General features: G+C 38.1%; 1 protein-coding gene across 6 annotated transcripts in view; it reads right to left on the bottom strand.

Annotated features, from left to right (window-relative positions):
• The window catches only part of LOC139938063 (uncharacterized), a 65,574-nt gene that overhangs the window by 34,561 nt on the left and 14,790 nt on the right, over positions 1–16,223 (bottom strand). For all 6 annotated transcript variants that reach the window (XM_071933429.1, XM_071933430.1, XM_071933428.1 and 3 more), the window contains 5 exons: positions 15,788–15,875; positions 14,278–14,403; positions 12,710–12,833; positions 1,728–1,920; positions 879–929 (listed from right to left, as the gene is read on the bottom strand). In XM_071933429.1, the coding sequence (XP_071789530.1) occupies positions 879–929; positions 1,728–1,920; positions 12,710–12,833; positions 14,278–14,403; positions 15,788–15,875 (582 nt within the window). The remainder of the gene's footprint in view (positions 1–878; positions 930–1,727; positions 1,921–12,709; positions 12,834–14,277; positions 14,404–15,787; positions 15,876–16,223) is intronic.

The following is a 16,223-nucleotide window of genomic DNA, read 5'->3' on the forward strand; positions in this document are numbered from 1 at the left end:
GTTTCAGGATAACAAATATTAGTTAAACTATCTACACAATTGGATATAAAACATCAGGCGATGTAGCAATGTATTTGGTTATACAATGAGAGCCTTTCAGAATTATCAACCAAAATTATTATTCTTTAAGTTTCCAATATTTGGGTCCTTTTTTAACACAAAACATAAAGTCCACAGGTTTAAATTTAACTTACACCGTTTGAAGATATGAAAGAAGAAAGCTTACAATAAAATATTTGTTGCTGAGGTGCTGAAGTTTTTAAGAAATGAGTAAAACATTGTTACAAAAATAGGTTTTACATGCTGAAATAATTTTTGCCTCCTGAGGACTTGTTTAACTAAGTTCTCAAAAACTACATGTACAGCACCTCATCAGCAAGTAATACTTGAAGGGAAGCTTTCTACCATCACTATCTTCAATCTGTGTGAGTTTAAAGTAAATTTGTAGGCATGGTGTTTTGTGCCCTACAAAGCGTACCTAGACCCTTTAAACTTTGGATAGTTAAAGCGTATGAGCTCTTGAGGAACAGTATCCTCAGCACTAGACAAATAAATCAGAGGCATATTAATTTTTTAATTTTGGTTTTTTTTACCCATACACCGATGTGTGTAAGCACTGTATACTCAGTACTTTCCCGAGTCCTGTGAAAAAATATCACAGGCATGTTACTCGGGTGGGATTCGAGCACTGAGTATACAGTGCTTACACACATCGGTGTATGGGTAAAAAACCAAAATTAATATTCTTTATCCCCGATGCAAATTTAACATCTATTAAATCAGAGGCAGGTTGTTTTTTCAAGGAAAATATTAGCATCATTTAAAATAAGTCTGAATTAAAGCAATTTGTCAGATCTGTTTAAAGTGTAAATACTTACATGAAACTATTCAGAACAAATTTACTGCTGTCATAAGATGGTACCAGCTCACTGCAATATCAACAAAACAATCATTATTCAAAATACATACAACAATGAAAAAGTGTGTTAGAGAAACATTACAGAATTGGTTCTGCTAACACAACTGTTGCTGGCAGTGTAACCACTTTATGTTATCCACCATATACACAAACTGAAAAACCTGTAGAAGTTTGAGATTGATTGGCCATTTGTCACAAGAATATGTTAAAAAAACGATTACACATTTTGCATGGCATCAATGCAATGCAAAACAAAAAAGAATAAAACGCTCACTGAGCGGTGAACTTCAAACTTTGTTGTATCTGCATTCTGCAAGTGTACTAGTCAAAGTTCCTTCTATGATTTTTGGTTTGTGGCAACACATTGTTAGGTATTAGTTAACACCCTGTCTACGAGTGACATACATGTATAGTTCTAATACATGTTTAGAAACTTGTCCTACAAGTTAGTATACTGCAAAAGAATAGATTAGTTGGTTTGGGGGAGGGGGGTTATTTTCACTATCCTGAGTGAGATAATTTGGTCTCAATGTTTTGACTTGTTCATCACCAGGAAACAATCTTACTGCAAACTGAAAATTATACCAATACAACACCTTGCAATGCCTCATTGCTCATTTCTCAAATGAATTAACCAGCATTGTAATTGCAGAGAAGCAAGTCAATGAAGCAATTATGGAGTATTATGAATCTGGACATGGGATTGTTATCAGGGTGCATAACATTCTTTGTGTTGCTTTGTACAAACAAACATGCTCCTGATAAAAACAGTCAACTATCTTAAACTGATGAGACCACAGTGTCTGACCTCATGAAACTTGCAGGGACCGGTGCAGTAACAAACGAAGCCATAGGTTTACGATGAACTTGTGTAAACATCTGCAGTAATTCTCCACTCTTGGCAATCAGTTCACTTTTAGTGCAGGACCGTAGTTGATGTTCTACTTCCTGCAAAAGTGACTCCAATAACTCTGTTTCCTGAGTCAAGGAATTCTTCTGGCCTGTAAAATCAAATAGTTGTATTAACATTATAAAAATATTATGAATATCTACATAACTTGGTTAAACGGCAATGAACACGTTTGCTAATTGTCAAAGACCCGTATTCTCACTTGGTGTATCCCAACATATGCATTGGACTCAATTGACCATTGAAGTTGCAAGAAAATGACGAAAGAAAAAACACCTGTGCTGTACAAGATAGTGTGCTTTCAGATAGGAATAAAAGGCTTCTGGTCAGAAGTCTTTTGTTATTTTTGTGAGAAATTACCTCTTTCTCAAAACTATGTTACTTCATAAGGGAGTCGTTTCTCACAATGTTTTAGCCGAGTAGCGCATATATTGCGCACAGGCTGTATACTCCCCAGGGAGCTGAGATGGTTTAAGGAATGATTTAAGGCCAAGTGACCAGGGGTAATAATGTCGGAAGCCCTTTGAGACACCCCTCGTGCGTGAAAAGCGCTATATAAAAACGGTCTATTATTATTATTATTATTATTATTATTATTATTACTATAAACAGCCCTCCATTGCTGGATTGACCAAGTAAGGTTTGATGCTAATATATATTCTGAGTAATCACCAAACGTGTACAGTGCCTTTAAGGGTGGACAGTCAATACTGGTTCCCGAGGTATTGGAAGTTGACAAAATAATTTGTCAACTTCCAATATCGAGGGGAGCCTTTATCAGCTGTTCATCCAGGAAAAGGGAGATTCGTGTTTGTTTTACTATACCTCGTACATATTCAGTTCCATCTTATTATTGTCCTTAATATTCTCTAGTTGGGCTTTACAGAGTTTGGGAAAACGAGGATTGATAAGCCTCATGCATCTTTGCTCATCATTTTCTGCGTGTGTAATACACTAATGCGACAGTTAACAATTACTTTCTGCGTGTGTAATACACTAATGCGACAGTTAACAATTACTTTCTGCATGTGTAATACACTAATGCGACAGTTAACAATTACTTTCTGCATGTGTAATACACTAATGCGACAGTTAACAATTACTTTCTGCATGTGTAATACACTAATGCGACAGTTAACAATTACTTTCTGCATGTGTAATACACTAATGCGACAGCTAACAATTACTTTCTGCATGTGTAATACACTAATGCGACAGTTAACAATTACTTTCTGCATGTGTAATACACTAATGCGACAGTTAACAATTACTTTCTGCATGTGTAATACACTAATGCGACAGCTAACAATTACTTTGTGCGTGTGTAATACACTAATGCGACAGTTAACAATTACTTTCTGCATGTGTAATACACTATTGCGACAGTTAACAATTACTTTCTGCATGTGTAATACACTAATGCGACAGTTAACAATTACTTTCTGCATGTGTAATACACTAATGCGACAGCTAACAATTACTTTCTGCATGTGTAATACACTAATGCGACAGTTAACAATTACTTTCTGCATGTGTAATACACTAATGCGACAGTTAACAATTACTTTCTGCATGTGTAATACACTAATGCGACAGCTAACAATTACTTTCTGCGTGTGTAATACACTAATGCGACAGTTAACAATTACTTTCTGCATGTGTAATACACTAATGCGACAGTTAACAATTACTTTCTGCATGTGTAATACACTAATGCGACAGTTAACAATTACTTTCTGCGTGTGTAATACACTAATGCGACAGTTAACAATTACTTTCTACGTGTGTAATACACTAATGCGACAGTTAACAATTACTTTGTGCATGTGTAATACACTAATGCGACAGTTAACAATTACTTTCTGCATGTGTAATACACTAATGCGACAGTTAACAATTACTTTCTGCATGTGTAATACACTAATGCGACAGTTAACAATTACTTTCTGCATGTGTAATACACTAATGCGACAGTTAACAATTACTTTCTGCATGTGTAATACACTAATGCGACAGTTAACAATTACTTTGTGCATGTGTAATACACTAATGCGACAGTTAACAATTACTTTGTGCATGTGTAATACACTAATGCGACAGTTAACAATTACTTTCTGCATGTGTAATACACAGGGGGTCTAAGGGTTAGGATGGCCGGGATAGGGTGAGGAAATGAGCCGCCTCACTCTACAAATATCCCATAGGGTCAGCGTCTCTAACAGCCTCTCCTAACCAAACTCCTACTGCCTGGCTTCATGTGCCGATCCCTGTTGCGAACCGAAGGCAGAGGTGTGAAGGCGAGTATCTGGCGCCATATCCAGAAGCTCCGGGCAGATGGGGCTCGACAGCCTTGGAAGGCAGCCTATCTATGAGAAGGACAACTCTGATTCTAAACCCGGGCAGATGAGGCTCGTTAGCCATGGTAGGCAGCTCACCTAGGAGAAGGAAAACTCTGATCTCAAACCAAGCTTGCTCAGGCTATGAGCTGTTATTCAGCTCAACCAACCCAGGCAGCCTCAGCGGGGTAGAGGGATCCCTGGTGAAAGTATTTTCAGCTAGAGGCGGAGGAGCTGTTCCTCGAACAGCCAACGGCATCCTCAAACTCCACTAGACTTGGCGCATCAATGGAGTAAACTTAGCCATGAAAGAATAATGGAAGCAACTAACAGCACCAGGGTTAGAGCCCCTGCTACAACCACTTCCTTAAGTACATCCAATCCGAATGATCGGACTAATGACGCAGCTGCCTTAAACCTATATAGGAGGGCAGATGTTGATAACAGACTGGAACGAGGAAGTACCAGAAAAGGTCTCATGAGATGTAAACATTACATCCAAGTCAGCACCTTTAACGCCAGAACTCTTAGACACCAACATAATACTGGAGAAATGATCAAAGCAGCAAATAAATATGGCGTTAGCATTGTCTGCATGCAAGAACATCGATTTTCTCACAGTGATATATTAGAATACAACCAACTGTCGGAAGACTACACTATAATAACATCCTCTGCCACAAAAAACTCTATCGGAGCTGCAGTAGGTGGAGTTGGATTTTTGATTAACTCTAGCTCCATGAAATGTTTAGCATCAATAAAGAGTCACAGCCCAAGGATCATATCTGCATCTTTTATTGGAAACCCAGCAACAACAATTATCAGCTGCTACAGTCCAACAAACTGTTCTGATGAAGGAGAGGTCATCAACTTCTACAATATCCTATCAGACACTCTTAGAGATATTCCTGCTCATAATGTGGTACTAATAGGTGGAGATTTCAATGCTCAACTAGGTGGAGAAGATGTTCTACACTCCTTCCACCCATCAACAAACCGGAACGGCACATACCTACTGGACTTCGTAAACACTTTCAACCTTGTTACGTCTAACACTCAATTCAAGAAACCAAGCAGGAAATTATGGACGTTCCAATACCCAAACTCAACTAAAGCTCAACTTGACTACATACTGGTAAGGCGGAAATGGCTGAACTCTGTCCAGAATGTTGAAGCTTACAGCACTTTTGGTACAGTTGGCTCTGATCATAGAGTAGTTACAGCTAAAGTTAAACTCAGTCTACGTGCTCCAAAAGCCAAGACAAGCATAGCACGCTCCTTGAACTTCAAAGCACTCAGTCAGGACAAGCAATTACAAGATTTGTACACAATCCGAGTATCCAACTACTTCGACCCACTGGTTCAAGAGGCTGATACCATGTCAAACCAAGAGCGGTATGACCTTCTCCAAACGTCCTGTGCGAAGGCAGCAAAAGACGTCCTGCCAAAGAAACCAAAGAGAAATTTTAAGAACATTTCTCAATCGCCGAAAGTTCAGGCTGCAAGAAAAGAACTTAATACTGCAATCAAGGAGGGTAACAACATTCAGCAAGCTAAGCAGACTCTGAAAGAATCGTACATGTCAGAAGAAAAGGCTTTGCTTGTGATGCATGTTGAGCAAATCCATCAAGCCTCCCTCTCTAGCAGACACAGCGTGGCTTGGAAAATCATAAATGACATTTGTGGTAGAAAGGAATCCAAACCTGCACATCTTAATGGAACACCGCAAGAAAGAAAGGAAGCATGGGTGCAGAACTTCTCAAACTTACTTGGGAAACCACCTTCCATCCCTGACAGTGACTTTACCATCACTCGAATCTATGATGGAAATCTACCCATAATCACCACTGAGTTTACTGAAGAGGAAGTGAACCAAGCACTTGCGCAAACCAAAACTGGCAGCGCTGTGGGATTGGACAACATCCCCCTTGAGCTATGGAAGTCTAACATTTATAAACCCCACCTTCTACACTACTGTAATCAACTGCTACTGCAACATGAAAAACCGAAGCAGTGGTCAAAGGGGGGTATTATACCCATACCGAAGAAAGGAGACCTGTCGCAGCCGTCCAACTTCCGGGGTATCACTCTTACTAGCATCGGAGCCAAAATTTTCAACCGGATGCTGTTGAACAGAATCAGACCTCATGTGGACCCTCTACTGCGATGGAATCAAAATGGCTTTAGACAAAAGAGGTCAACTGTCTCCCAAATTCTGGCACTCAGACGAATCATCGAGGGCATGAAGTCAAAGAACCTGCCATTGGCTCTTGTGTTCGTAGACTATTCAAAGGCCTTCGACTCCATCCACAGAGAACGAATGTTCAACATCTTACAAGCATATGGTATTCCAACAAGTATAATTGAAGCCATTAAGCTAATATATGACGACTCCTCTGCAGCAGTAATCACACCAGATGGTGAAACGGAATCCTTCCAGACCCATGCTGGCGTACTCCAGGGCGACACTTTAGCACCTTTCCTCTTCGTGGTTGTGCTGGATTATATAATGAGGCACGCTTTACGAGGTATTCAGCAGGAAACAGGAATCGTGCTTAAAGAAAGAAAGAGCAGTCGTTATCCAGAGATCCGTCTCCATGATCTGGACTTTGCTGATGATGTAGCACTTTTGTCAACATCAATTGACACTGCAGAATCATTACTTCACAGTATTGAGGAGGCTTCCAATTGTGTCGGGCTTCATCTAAACACAGGAAAAACGAAGACTCTCCTCGTGAATATTCCTCCAACATCCAGTATACAGACTCTTGATGGTACGAAACTTAAAACTGTTTCAGATTTCAAATACCTCGGTTCGTCACTACCTGACTCATTCCAAGATTTCAAATGCAGGAAAGCGCAAGCATGGTCAGCATGTAACCAATTAGATAAGATCTGGAAATCTGATCTTGACAGAGCTATCAAAATCAAGTTCTTCAGGGCCTGTGTTGAAAGCATCTTGCTATATGGAGCCGAAACATGGACAACAACACAAAAAATGAATGATCGCATCAACGGTTGCTACACTCAACTGCTGCGTAGAGTTCTCAACATCCACTGGCGGGACCATACTACAAACAGGGAGGTTTATGGCAATCTACCACCACTTTCCGAGACCATAATGCAGAGACGTCTCCAGTTTGCTGGCCACTGTTTGCGAACAGCGGATCAACCTATATCGCATCTGGTCTTCTGGAATCCCCCTGGCGGACATCCAAATCGCGGCAGGAGGAAAATGAGCTACACTGACACCATCACCCGAGACACAAATCTCAATCAAAACGAGACTCAACAACTCATGAGGGACAAAGCAACCTGGCACCACTTCATCAAAGCTGCTTCTGCTATTCCGTCTAAGGACGACGGATGATGATGATGAATACACTAATGCGACAGTTAACAATTACTTTCTGCATGTGTAATACACTAATGCGACAGTTAACAATTACTTTCTGCATGTGTAATACACTAATGCGACAGTTAACAATTACTTTCTGCGTGTGTAATACACTAATGCGACAGTTAACAATTACTTTCTGCGTGTGTAATACACTAATGCGACAGTTAACAATTACTTTCTGCGTGTGTAATACACTAATGCGACAGTTAACAATTACTTTCTGCGTGTGTAATACACTAATGCGACAGTTAACAATTACTTTCTGCGTGTGTAATACACTAATGCGACAGTTAACAATTACTTTCTGCATGTGTAATACACTAATGCGACAGTTAACAATTACTTTCTGCATGTGTAATACACTAATGCGACAGTTAACAATTACTTTCTGCGTGTGTAATACACTAATGCGACAGTTAACAATTACTTTCTGCGTGTGTAATACACTAATGCGACAGTTAACAATTACTTTCTGCGTGTGTAATACACTAATGCGACAGTTAACAATTACTTTGTGCGTGTGTAATACACTAATGCGACAGTTAACAATTACTTTCTGCGTGTGTAATACACTAATAAGACAGTTAACAATTACTTTCTGCGTGTGTAATACACTAATGCGACAGTTAACAATTACTTTCTGCATGTGTAATACACTAATGCGACAGTTAACAATTACTTTCTGCATGTGTAATACACTAATGCGACAGTTAACAATTACTTTCTGCATGTGTAATACACTAATGCGACAGTTAACAATTACTTTGTGCATGTGTAATACACTAATGCGACAGTTAACAATTACTTTCTGCGTGTGTAATACACTAATGCGACAGTTAACAATTACTTTCTGCATGTGTAATACACTAATGCGACAGTTAACAATTACTTTCTGCATGTGTAATACACTAATGCGACAGTTAACAATTACTTTTTGCGTGTGTAATACACTAATGCGACAGTTAACAATTACTTTCTGCATGTGTAATACACTAATGCGACAGTTAACAATTACTTTGTGCATGTGTAATACACTAATGCGACAGTTAACAATTACTTTCTGCGTGTGTAATACACTAATGCGACAGTTAACAATTACTTTGTGCATGTGTAATACACTAATGCGACAGTTAACAATTACTTTCTGCATGTGTAATACACTAATGCGACAGTTAACAATTACTTTCTGCATGTGTAATACACTAATGCGACAGTTAACAATTACTTTGTGCGTGTGTAATACACTAATGCGACAGTTAACAATTACTTTCTGCATGTGTAATACACTAATGCGACAGTTAACAATTACTTTGTGCGTGTGTAATACACTAATGCGACAGTTAACAATTACTTTCTGCATGTGTAATACACTAATGCGACAGTTAACAATTACTTTCTGCATGTGTAATACACTAATGCGACAGTTAACAATTACTTTGTGCATGTGTAATACACTAATGCGACAGTTAACAATTACTTTGTGCATGTGTAATACACTAATGCGACAGTTAACAATTACTTTCTGCGTGTGTAATACACTAATGCGACAGTTAACAATTACTTTGTGCGTGTGTAATACACTAATGCGACAGTTAACAATTACTTTCTGCGTGTGTAATACACTAATGCGACAGTTAACAATTACTTTCTGCATGTGTAATACACTAATGTGACAGTTAACAATTACTTTCTGCATGTGTAATACACTAATGCGACAGTTAACAATTACTTTGTGCGTGTGTAATACACTAATGCGACAGTTAACAATTACTTTGTGCGTGTGTAATACACTAATGCGACAGTTAACAATTACTTTGTGCGTGTGTAATACACTAATGCGACAGTTAACAATTACTTTCTGCGTGTGTAATACACTAATGCGACAGTTAACAATTACTTTCTGCATGTGTAATACACTAATGCGACAGTTAACAATTACTTTGTGCGTGTGTAATACACTAATGCGACAGTTAACAATTACTTTCTGCGTGTGTAATACACTAATGCGACAGTTAACAATTACTTTCTGCATGTGTAATACACTAATGCGACAGTTAACAATTACTTTGTGCGTGTGTAATACACTAATGCGACAGTTAACAATTACTTTCTGCGTGTGTAATACACTAATGCGACAGTTAACAATTACTTTCTGCATGTGTAATACACTAATGCGACAGTTAACAATTACTTTCTGCGTGTGTAATACACTAATGCGACAGTTAACAATTACTTTCTGCATGTGTAATACACTAATGCGACAGTTAACAATTACTTTCTGCGTGTGTAATACACTAATGCGACAGTTAACAATTACTTTGTGCGTGTGTAATACACTATTGCGACAGTTAACAATTACTTTCTGCATGTGTAATACACTAATGCGACAGTTAACAATTACTTTCTGCGTGTGTAATACACTAATGCGACAGTTAACAATTACTTTCTGCATGTGTAATACACTAATGCGACAGTTAACAATTAATTTGTGCGTGTGTAATACACTAATGCGACAGTTAACAATTACTTTCTGCATGTGTAATACACTAATGCGACAGTTAACAATTACTTTCTGCGTGTGTAATACACTAATGCGACAGTTAACAATTACTTTCTGCGTGTGTAATACACTAATGCGACAGTTAACAATTACTTTCTGCATGTGTAATACACTATTGCGACAGTTAACAATTACTTTGTGCATGTGTAATACACTAATGCGACAGTTAACAATTACTTTCTGCATGTGTAATACACTAATGCGACAGTTAACAATTACTTTGTGCATGTGTAATACACTTATGCGACAGTTAACAATTACTTTCTGCATGTGTAATACACTAATGCGACAGTTAACAATTACTTTCTGCGTGTGTAATACACTAATGCGACAGTTAACAATTACTTTCTGCATGTGTAATACACTAATGCGACAGTTAACAATTACTTTCTGCGTGTGTAATACACTAATGCGACAGTTAACAATTACTTTCTGCATGTGTAATACACTAATGCGACAGTTAACAATTACTTTGTGCATGTGTAATACACTTATGCGACAGTTAACAATTACTTTCTGCATGTGTAATACACTAATGCGACAGTTAACAATTACTTTCTGCGTGTGTAATACACTAATGCGACAGTTAACAATTACTTTCTGCATGTGTAATACACTAATGCGACAGTTAACAATTACTTTGTGCATGTGTAATACACTAATGCGACAGTTAACAATTACTTTCTGCATGTGTAATACACTATTGCGACAGTTAACAATTACTTTGTGCATGTGTAATACACTAATGCGACAGTTAACAATTACTTTCTGCGTGTGTAATACACTAATGCGACAGTTAACAATTACTTTGTGCATGTGTAATACACTTATGCGACAGTTAACAATTACTTTCTGCATGTGTAATACACTAATGCGACAGTTAACAATTACTTTGTGCATGTGTAATACACTTATGCGACAGTTAACAATTACTTTCTGCATGTGTAATACACTAATGCGACAGTTAACAATTACTTTGTGCGTGTGTAATACACTAATGCGACAGTTAACAATTACTTTGTGCGTGTGTAATACACTAATGCGACAGTTAACAATTACTTTCTGCGTGTGTAATACACTAATGCGACAGTTAACAATTACTTTCTGCATGTGTAATACACTAATGCGACAGTTAACAATTACTTTGTGCATGTGTAATACACTAATGCGACAGTTAACAATTACTTTCTGCGTGTGTAATACACTAATGCGACAGTTAACAATTACTTTGTGCATGTGTAATACACTAATGCGACAGTTAACAATTACTTTGTGGATGTGTAATACACTAATGCGACAGTTAACAATTACTTTGTGCATGTGTAATACACTAATGCGACAGTTAACAATTACTTTCTGCGTGTGTAATACACTAATGCGACAGTTAACAATTACTTTGTGAAGCACATTTGTAGCAGACTTTGCATCCTGTGCTAGTTTACTGAAGGCTAGTTTATAGTCGGTCGCGAGATGGAAATCTTGACACACAGTTTATAGGTCTCAGCGATGACTATAATCAGTGATTTTAGGATCGGGCGTCAAGATTTCCCTTGAGCGACGCACTATAACACCCTGAAGGTATGTGTTATAGAACGCAATCATGGAACTGTTTGCATGGTCACCCTTGGGGAATTTCAACAAGGCCCCTTAGATGGTGTTTATTGAACCCTATACTAGAAATTATATCAACTGAATGTAAAAAAATAAAATATTTTTAAAAATATTTTTTTTTAATTAAATGAACTGTAACAATAGACTGTGCAAGTCTCGCGCAGATTTGAACTTCCGGGACCATTGTGGTCCCAACCTTATGGAGTTTTACGTTGGGGAGATTTTGTTTCGTCCATTACTTTAGTTTAATATAGTTTATGAACATGAAAATGACATATGTTGTTAAAAATGTAATACTAATTAACAACATATATAAAAGTAAAAATAAAGTCAACATAATAACGAAGAAAAACCGATATTTAAACTTGACCTCAGGTCAGGTTACTTATAAAAAATTAAGAATTTGTGCCCATCTCCGATCACAAAACTTACGCAGACGCTTGTTTTGGCCGCGCGGGGTGGACAGCCTTTTCATTGGTCGCTTAGGCGTCGGCTTCCTCTTTAAACTGCGTCACGCGTTTATCTAACACCCTTGCGACCATCGTGCGTCCGCGTATAAACCAGCTTCACATTCGGGCGTAGATTTACAAAAGGGGTTTCAAAACATTTAAGATCAAACAAACATCCTTGTCCCAGAGTTTTACTTTTGTCTATACATATAGACTTTAACCGATAATTGTGTATTAATTTAAAAAGCTAAAACTAATTTTAACAAGCTCTAATGGGTATTTTTGTTGTTCAGATTCGGCATTGAGAAAAAATTACAGCAAAGATTTGATTCATAAAAAAATTATGTTCTTCAGTTGTCGTGTTTTCTCGCTCCGGTGCGCGCGAGACTTGCACAGTCTATTTCAGCAACAAGCCTGTGGGATCAGTTAGCTTGCTGTTTCACTGTCCATATTTCAAGTTTTCCTTTCAACATGGTCATTTTAAATTCAGTTGTTTGTAATATTATAGCTCAGCAAACACTTACCCATGAGTGTTAGAAGTTTCATTTTGAGTTGTGATTCAAGTCTTGCAATCATCATCTCTACAGCATTGCGGATTTCACGCACTCGCTCATCTTTTGCATTACGAACACTTTCAACATTGCGCTCCTAGATAACAGATACAAAAAAAAAATTGGTAATGTTTTAAGGAGAGCCAGAACTGGAAACAATTTCACAAAAGCAGTTGAGAACCTACAACATCTTGAATAAGACTGGAGAGTCCCATGAGTCAACCTACATCTTGAATAAGACTGGAGAGTCCCATGAGTCAACCTACATCTTGAATAAGACTATGAGTCCTGTAAGTCAACCTACATCTTGAATAAGACAATGAGTCCTGTAAGTCAACCTACATCTTGAATAAGACTATGAGTCCTGTAAGTCAACCTACATCTTGAATAAGACAATGAGTCCTGTAAGTCAACCTACATCTTGAATAAGACTATGAGTCCTGTAAGTCAACCTACATCTTGAATAAGACAATGAGTCCTGTAAGTCAACCTACATCTTGAATAAGACTATGAGTCCAATGAGTGAACCTACCACATCTTGAATAAGACAATGAGTCCTGTAAGTCAACCTACATCTTGAATAAGACTATGAGTCCAATGAGTCAACCTACCACATCTTGAGAAAGACAATGAGTCCTGTAAGTCAACCTACATCTTGAATAAGACTATGAGTCCAATGAGTCAACCTACCACATCTTGAATGAGACAATGAGTCCTGTAAGTCAACCTACATCTTGAATAAGACTATGAGTCCAATGAGTCAACCTACCACATCTTGAATGAGACAATGAGTCCTTTAAGTCAACCTACATCTTGAATAAGACTATGAGTCCAATGAGTCAACCTACCACATCTTGAATAAGACAATGAGTCCTGTAAGTCAACCTACATCTTTAATAAGACTATGAGTCCAATGAGTCAACCTACCACATCTTGAATAAGACAATGAGTCCTGTAAGTCAACCTACATCTTAAATAAGACTGATGAGTACCATGAGTCAACCTACATCTTGAATAAGGCTAGAGTCTAATGAGTCAACCTACATCTTATTTATTTATTTTTCACTTATTTGTCTTTTTCGTTTACTCTTAATGTTTTGTAGCGTTGTCGTTTCTGTTATGGGTTTTTTCCCTTTCATTGTTGCCTTGTTTGTATTTTCTGTACTTGTACTGTTGAGGTCAAATAAATAACAATAATAAGTCCCATGAGTCAACCTACCACATCTTGAATCAGACCGATGAGTCCCATGAGTCAACCTACATCTTGAATAAGACTGACGAGTCCCATGAGTCAACCTACATCTTGAATAAGACTGATAAGTCCCATGAGACAACCTACCACATCTTGAATAAGACTGACGAGTCCCATGAGTCAACCTACATCTTGAATAAGACTGATAAGTCCCATGAGACAACCTACCACATCTTGAGTAAGACTGACGAGTCCCATGAGTCAACCTACATCTTAAATAAGACTATGAGTCCCATGAGTCAATGTACAGCCACAGGACTGGACTGATGAGTGAACGAGTCTTACTTACCACATCTTGAACTAGACTGATGAGTTCCATGAGACGTCTTCTCAAAGCAGCTACTTCCTCAGTGATCTGAGATACATGTTGATCATAAACCTCATCTAGAGGCTTGAAAGTATGCCCAGTGTGCTGCTGTTAGATGTAAGGAATAGTATAAATTATAACACACCTCTTGCTTTTTCTGTATTCTGGTTGGCTGAAACACGGTCACGTGGGATGAACTGATATAGTCTAGTAATCGCGCGCGCGTTTTGCAGGAATAGTACCAGAGCGGGCAATAGTCTTTGAATATAGTGCCCGCGGTACCAGCGCCCTCTCTCCGCGGTAACAGCGCCCTCTCTTGCCTTGAACCATGAACAACAAGTACAAAACTTCCTTTCATTTCCAGATTTCTGCTCTTATTTGACATTTAAGACCAAGCTGTATTATAAAACACATATTGACTGGCATAATTCGGTAACTAGTGTACGTCTATTCCCCCTCGGGCCTGTGAGTGACCAGAAGAGGGGCCTACTTCCCTCGGCCAAATAGGTCCCTCTTCTGGTCACTCAAAGTACCTGGGGGGAATAGACGTACACTAGTTACCTCATTGCCAGTCAATATGTGTATAATGGTACATGTATACATGTAGTTCTTACAGTTGAGATGAATTGCATGAAGAGAACGTTCGAGTTACCCTTTCAATCCATCCCATCTCATTTAACACACATTTATATGTATAGTATGTATGTCACTGCTGCTCCTCAGTGTGTTCAGAAAGAGTATATTAGTAGTTGAGAATATGTTTAAGTTGGCAGTGCAGACAAAGTATTCTGAAAGACAATAAACATGATATATGATAATAAAGACAAAGGCTATGAAAACCCATTCATCTGGTCAAAGAAATAGTCTGGCTTGGTCTCAATGGTGTCATAATTTGAGTCCCACATCAAACTGTAAATTGACCTATTTAAAATTCTTGTGGTTCTTGATTCAGCCAGATCCTCAATCAAAGATTGCAACTGGTTTACTTGACAACAATGAGTTCTTAAAGGATTTGGGTTCTTTTTATAGCACAGGACACAATGTCAACAGATTCACAATAAACTTACACAGTTTGAAGATAATGATAGTAGAAAGCTTCCCTTAAAATATTACGTGCTGGGTTGCTGTAGTTTTTGAGAAATGAGCATTAACAATGTCACGAAAATGCGTTTTAATTTTCGTGACATTGTTTTACTCATTTCTCAAAAACTACAGCATCTCTATCAGTAACTAATATTTTAAGGGAAGCTTTCTACCATCATTATCTTCAAACTGTGTGATAAAAATGTTAATCTGTGGACAATGTGTTTTGTGTCCTACAAAAAGTTCACAGGCCCTCTAAAGACAATGTACGGAACAACTATGCAAAATTTGATATGCATTGAAACATTAATAGTCTTTCATCATGATACTTCTGCAAACACCAGCTCACACATTACCAGAAGACAATTAAATTGAACAAACTATTCAAAAATTAAATTTAAATACTCACTGTACCACCCCAAAGAGCACATTGATGACATATGCACTTATGACATGTCCAGCAGTATACACTGAGTTTCTCATTGTGAGTTTCACATCTGCAAGTACACGTATAGAAGACAAAAGTATTATATATCAGAGTACATGTACACTCATACCCTGGGAGGATCACATAACCAATGATGACCTATATGGCAATCTCCCTAGGTCCGGAGACAAAATAGCAGTCCGTTGGATGCAGTCAGCATGCCACTGTTACAGGCATCCGGAGTTGGAGCAAAACAAAGTCATTCTCTGGTAAGTGCTGGTTATAAATAGAAGAAGGACAGATGTAAGATAAACCATCTGCTTTGTATGGATGATTTTTAGTTGTTTGCAAAGAATGAGGCGGAGATCGACTTTTTGGTGCAGACCGTCAGGATTTTCAGCGATGACATCGGGATGCA

Source organism: Asterias amurensis, chromosome 6 (assembly GCF_032118995.1).
Source record: "Asterias amurensis chromosome 6, ASM3211899v1".
NCBI classification, from domain to species: domain Eukaryota; kingdom Metazoa; phylum Echinodermata; class Asteroidea; order Forcipulatida; family Asteriidae; genus Asterias; species Asterias amurensis.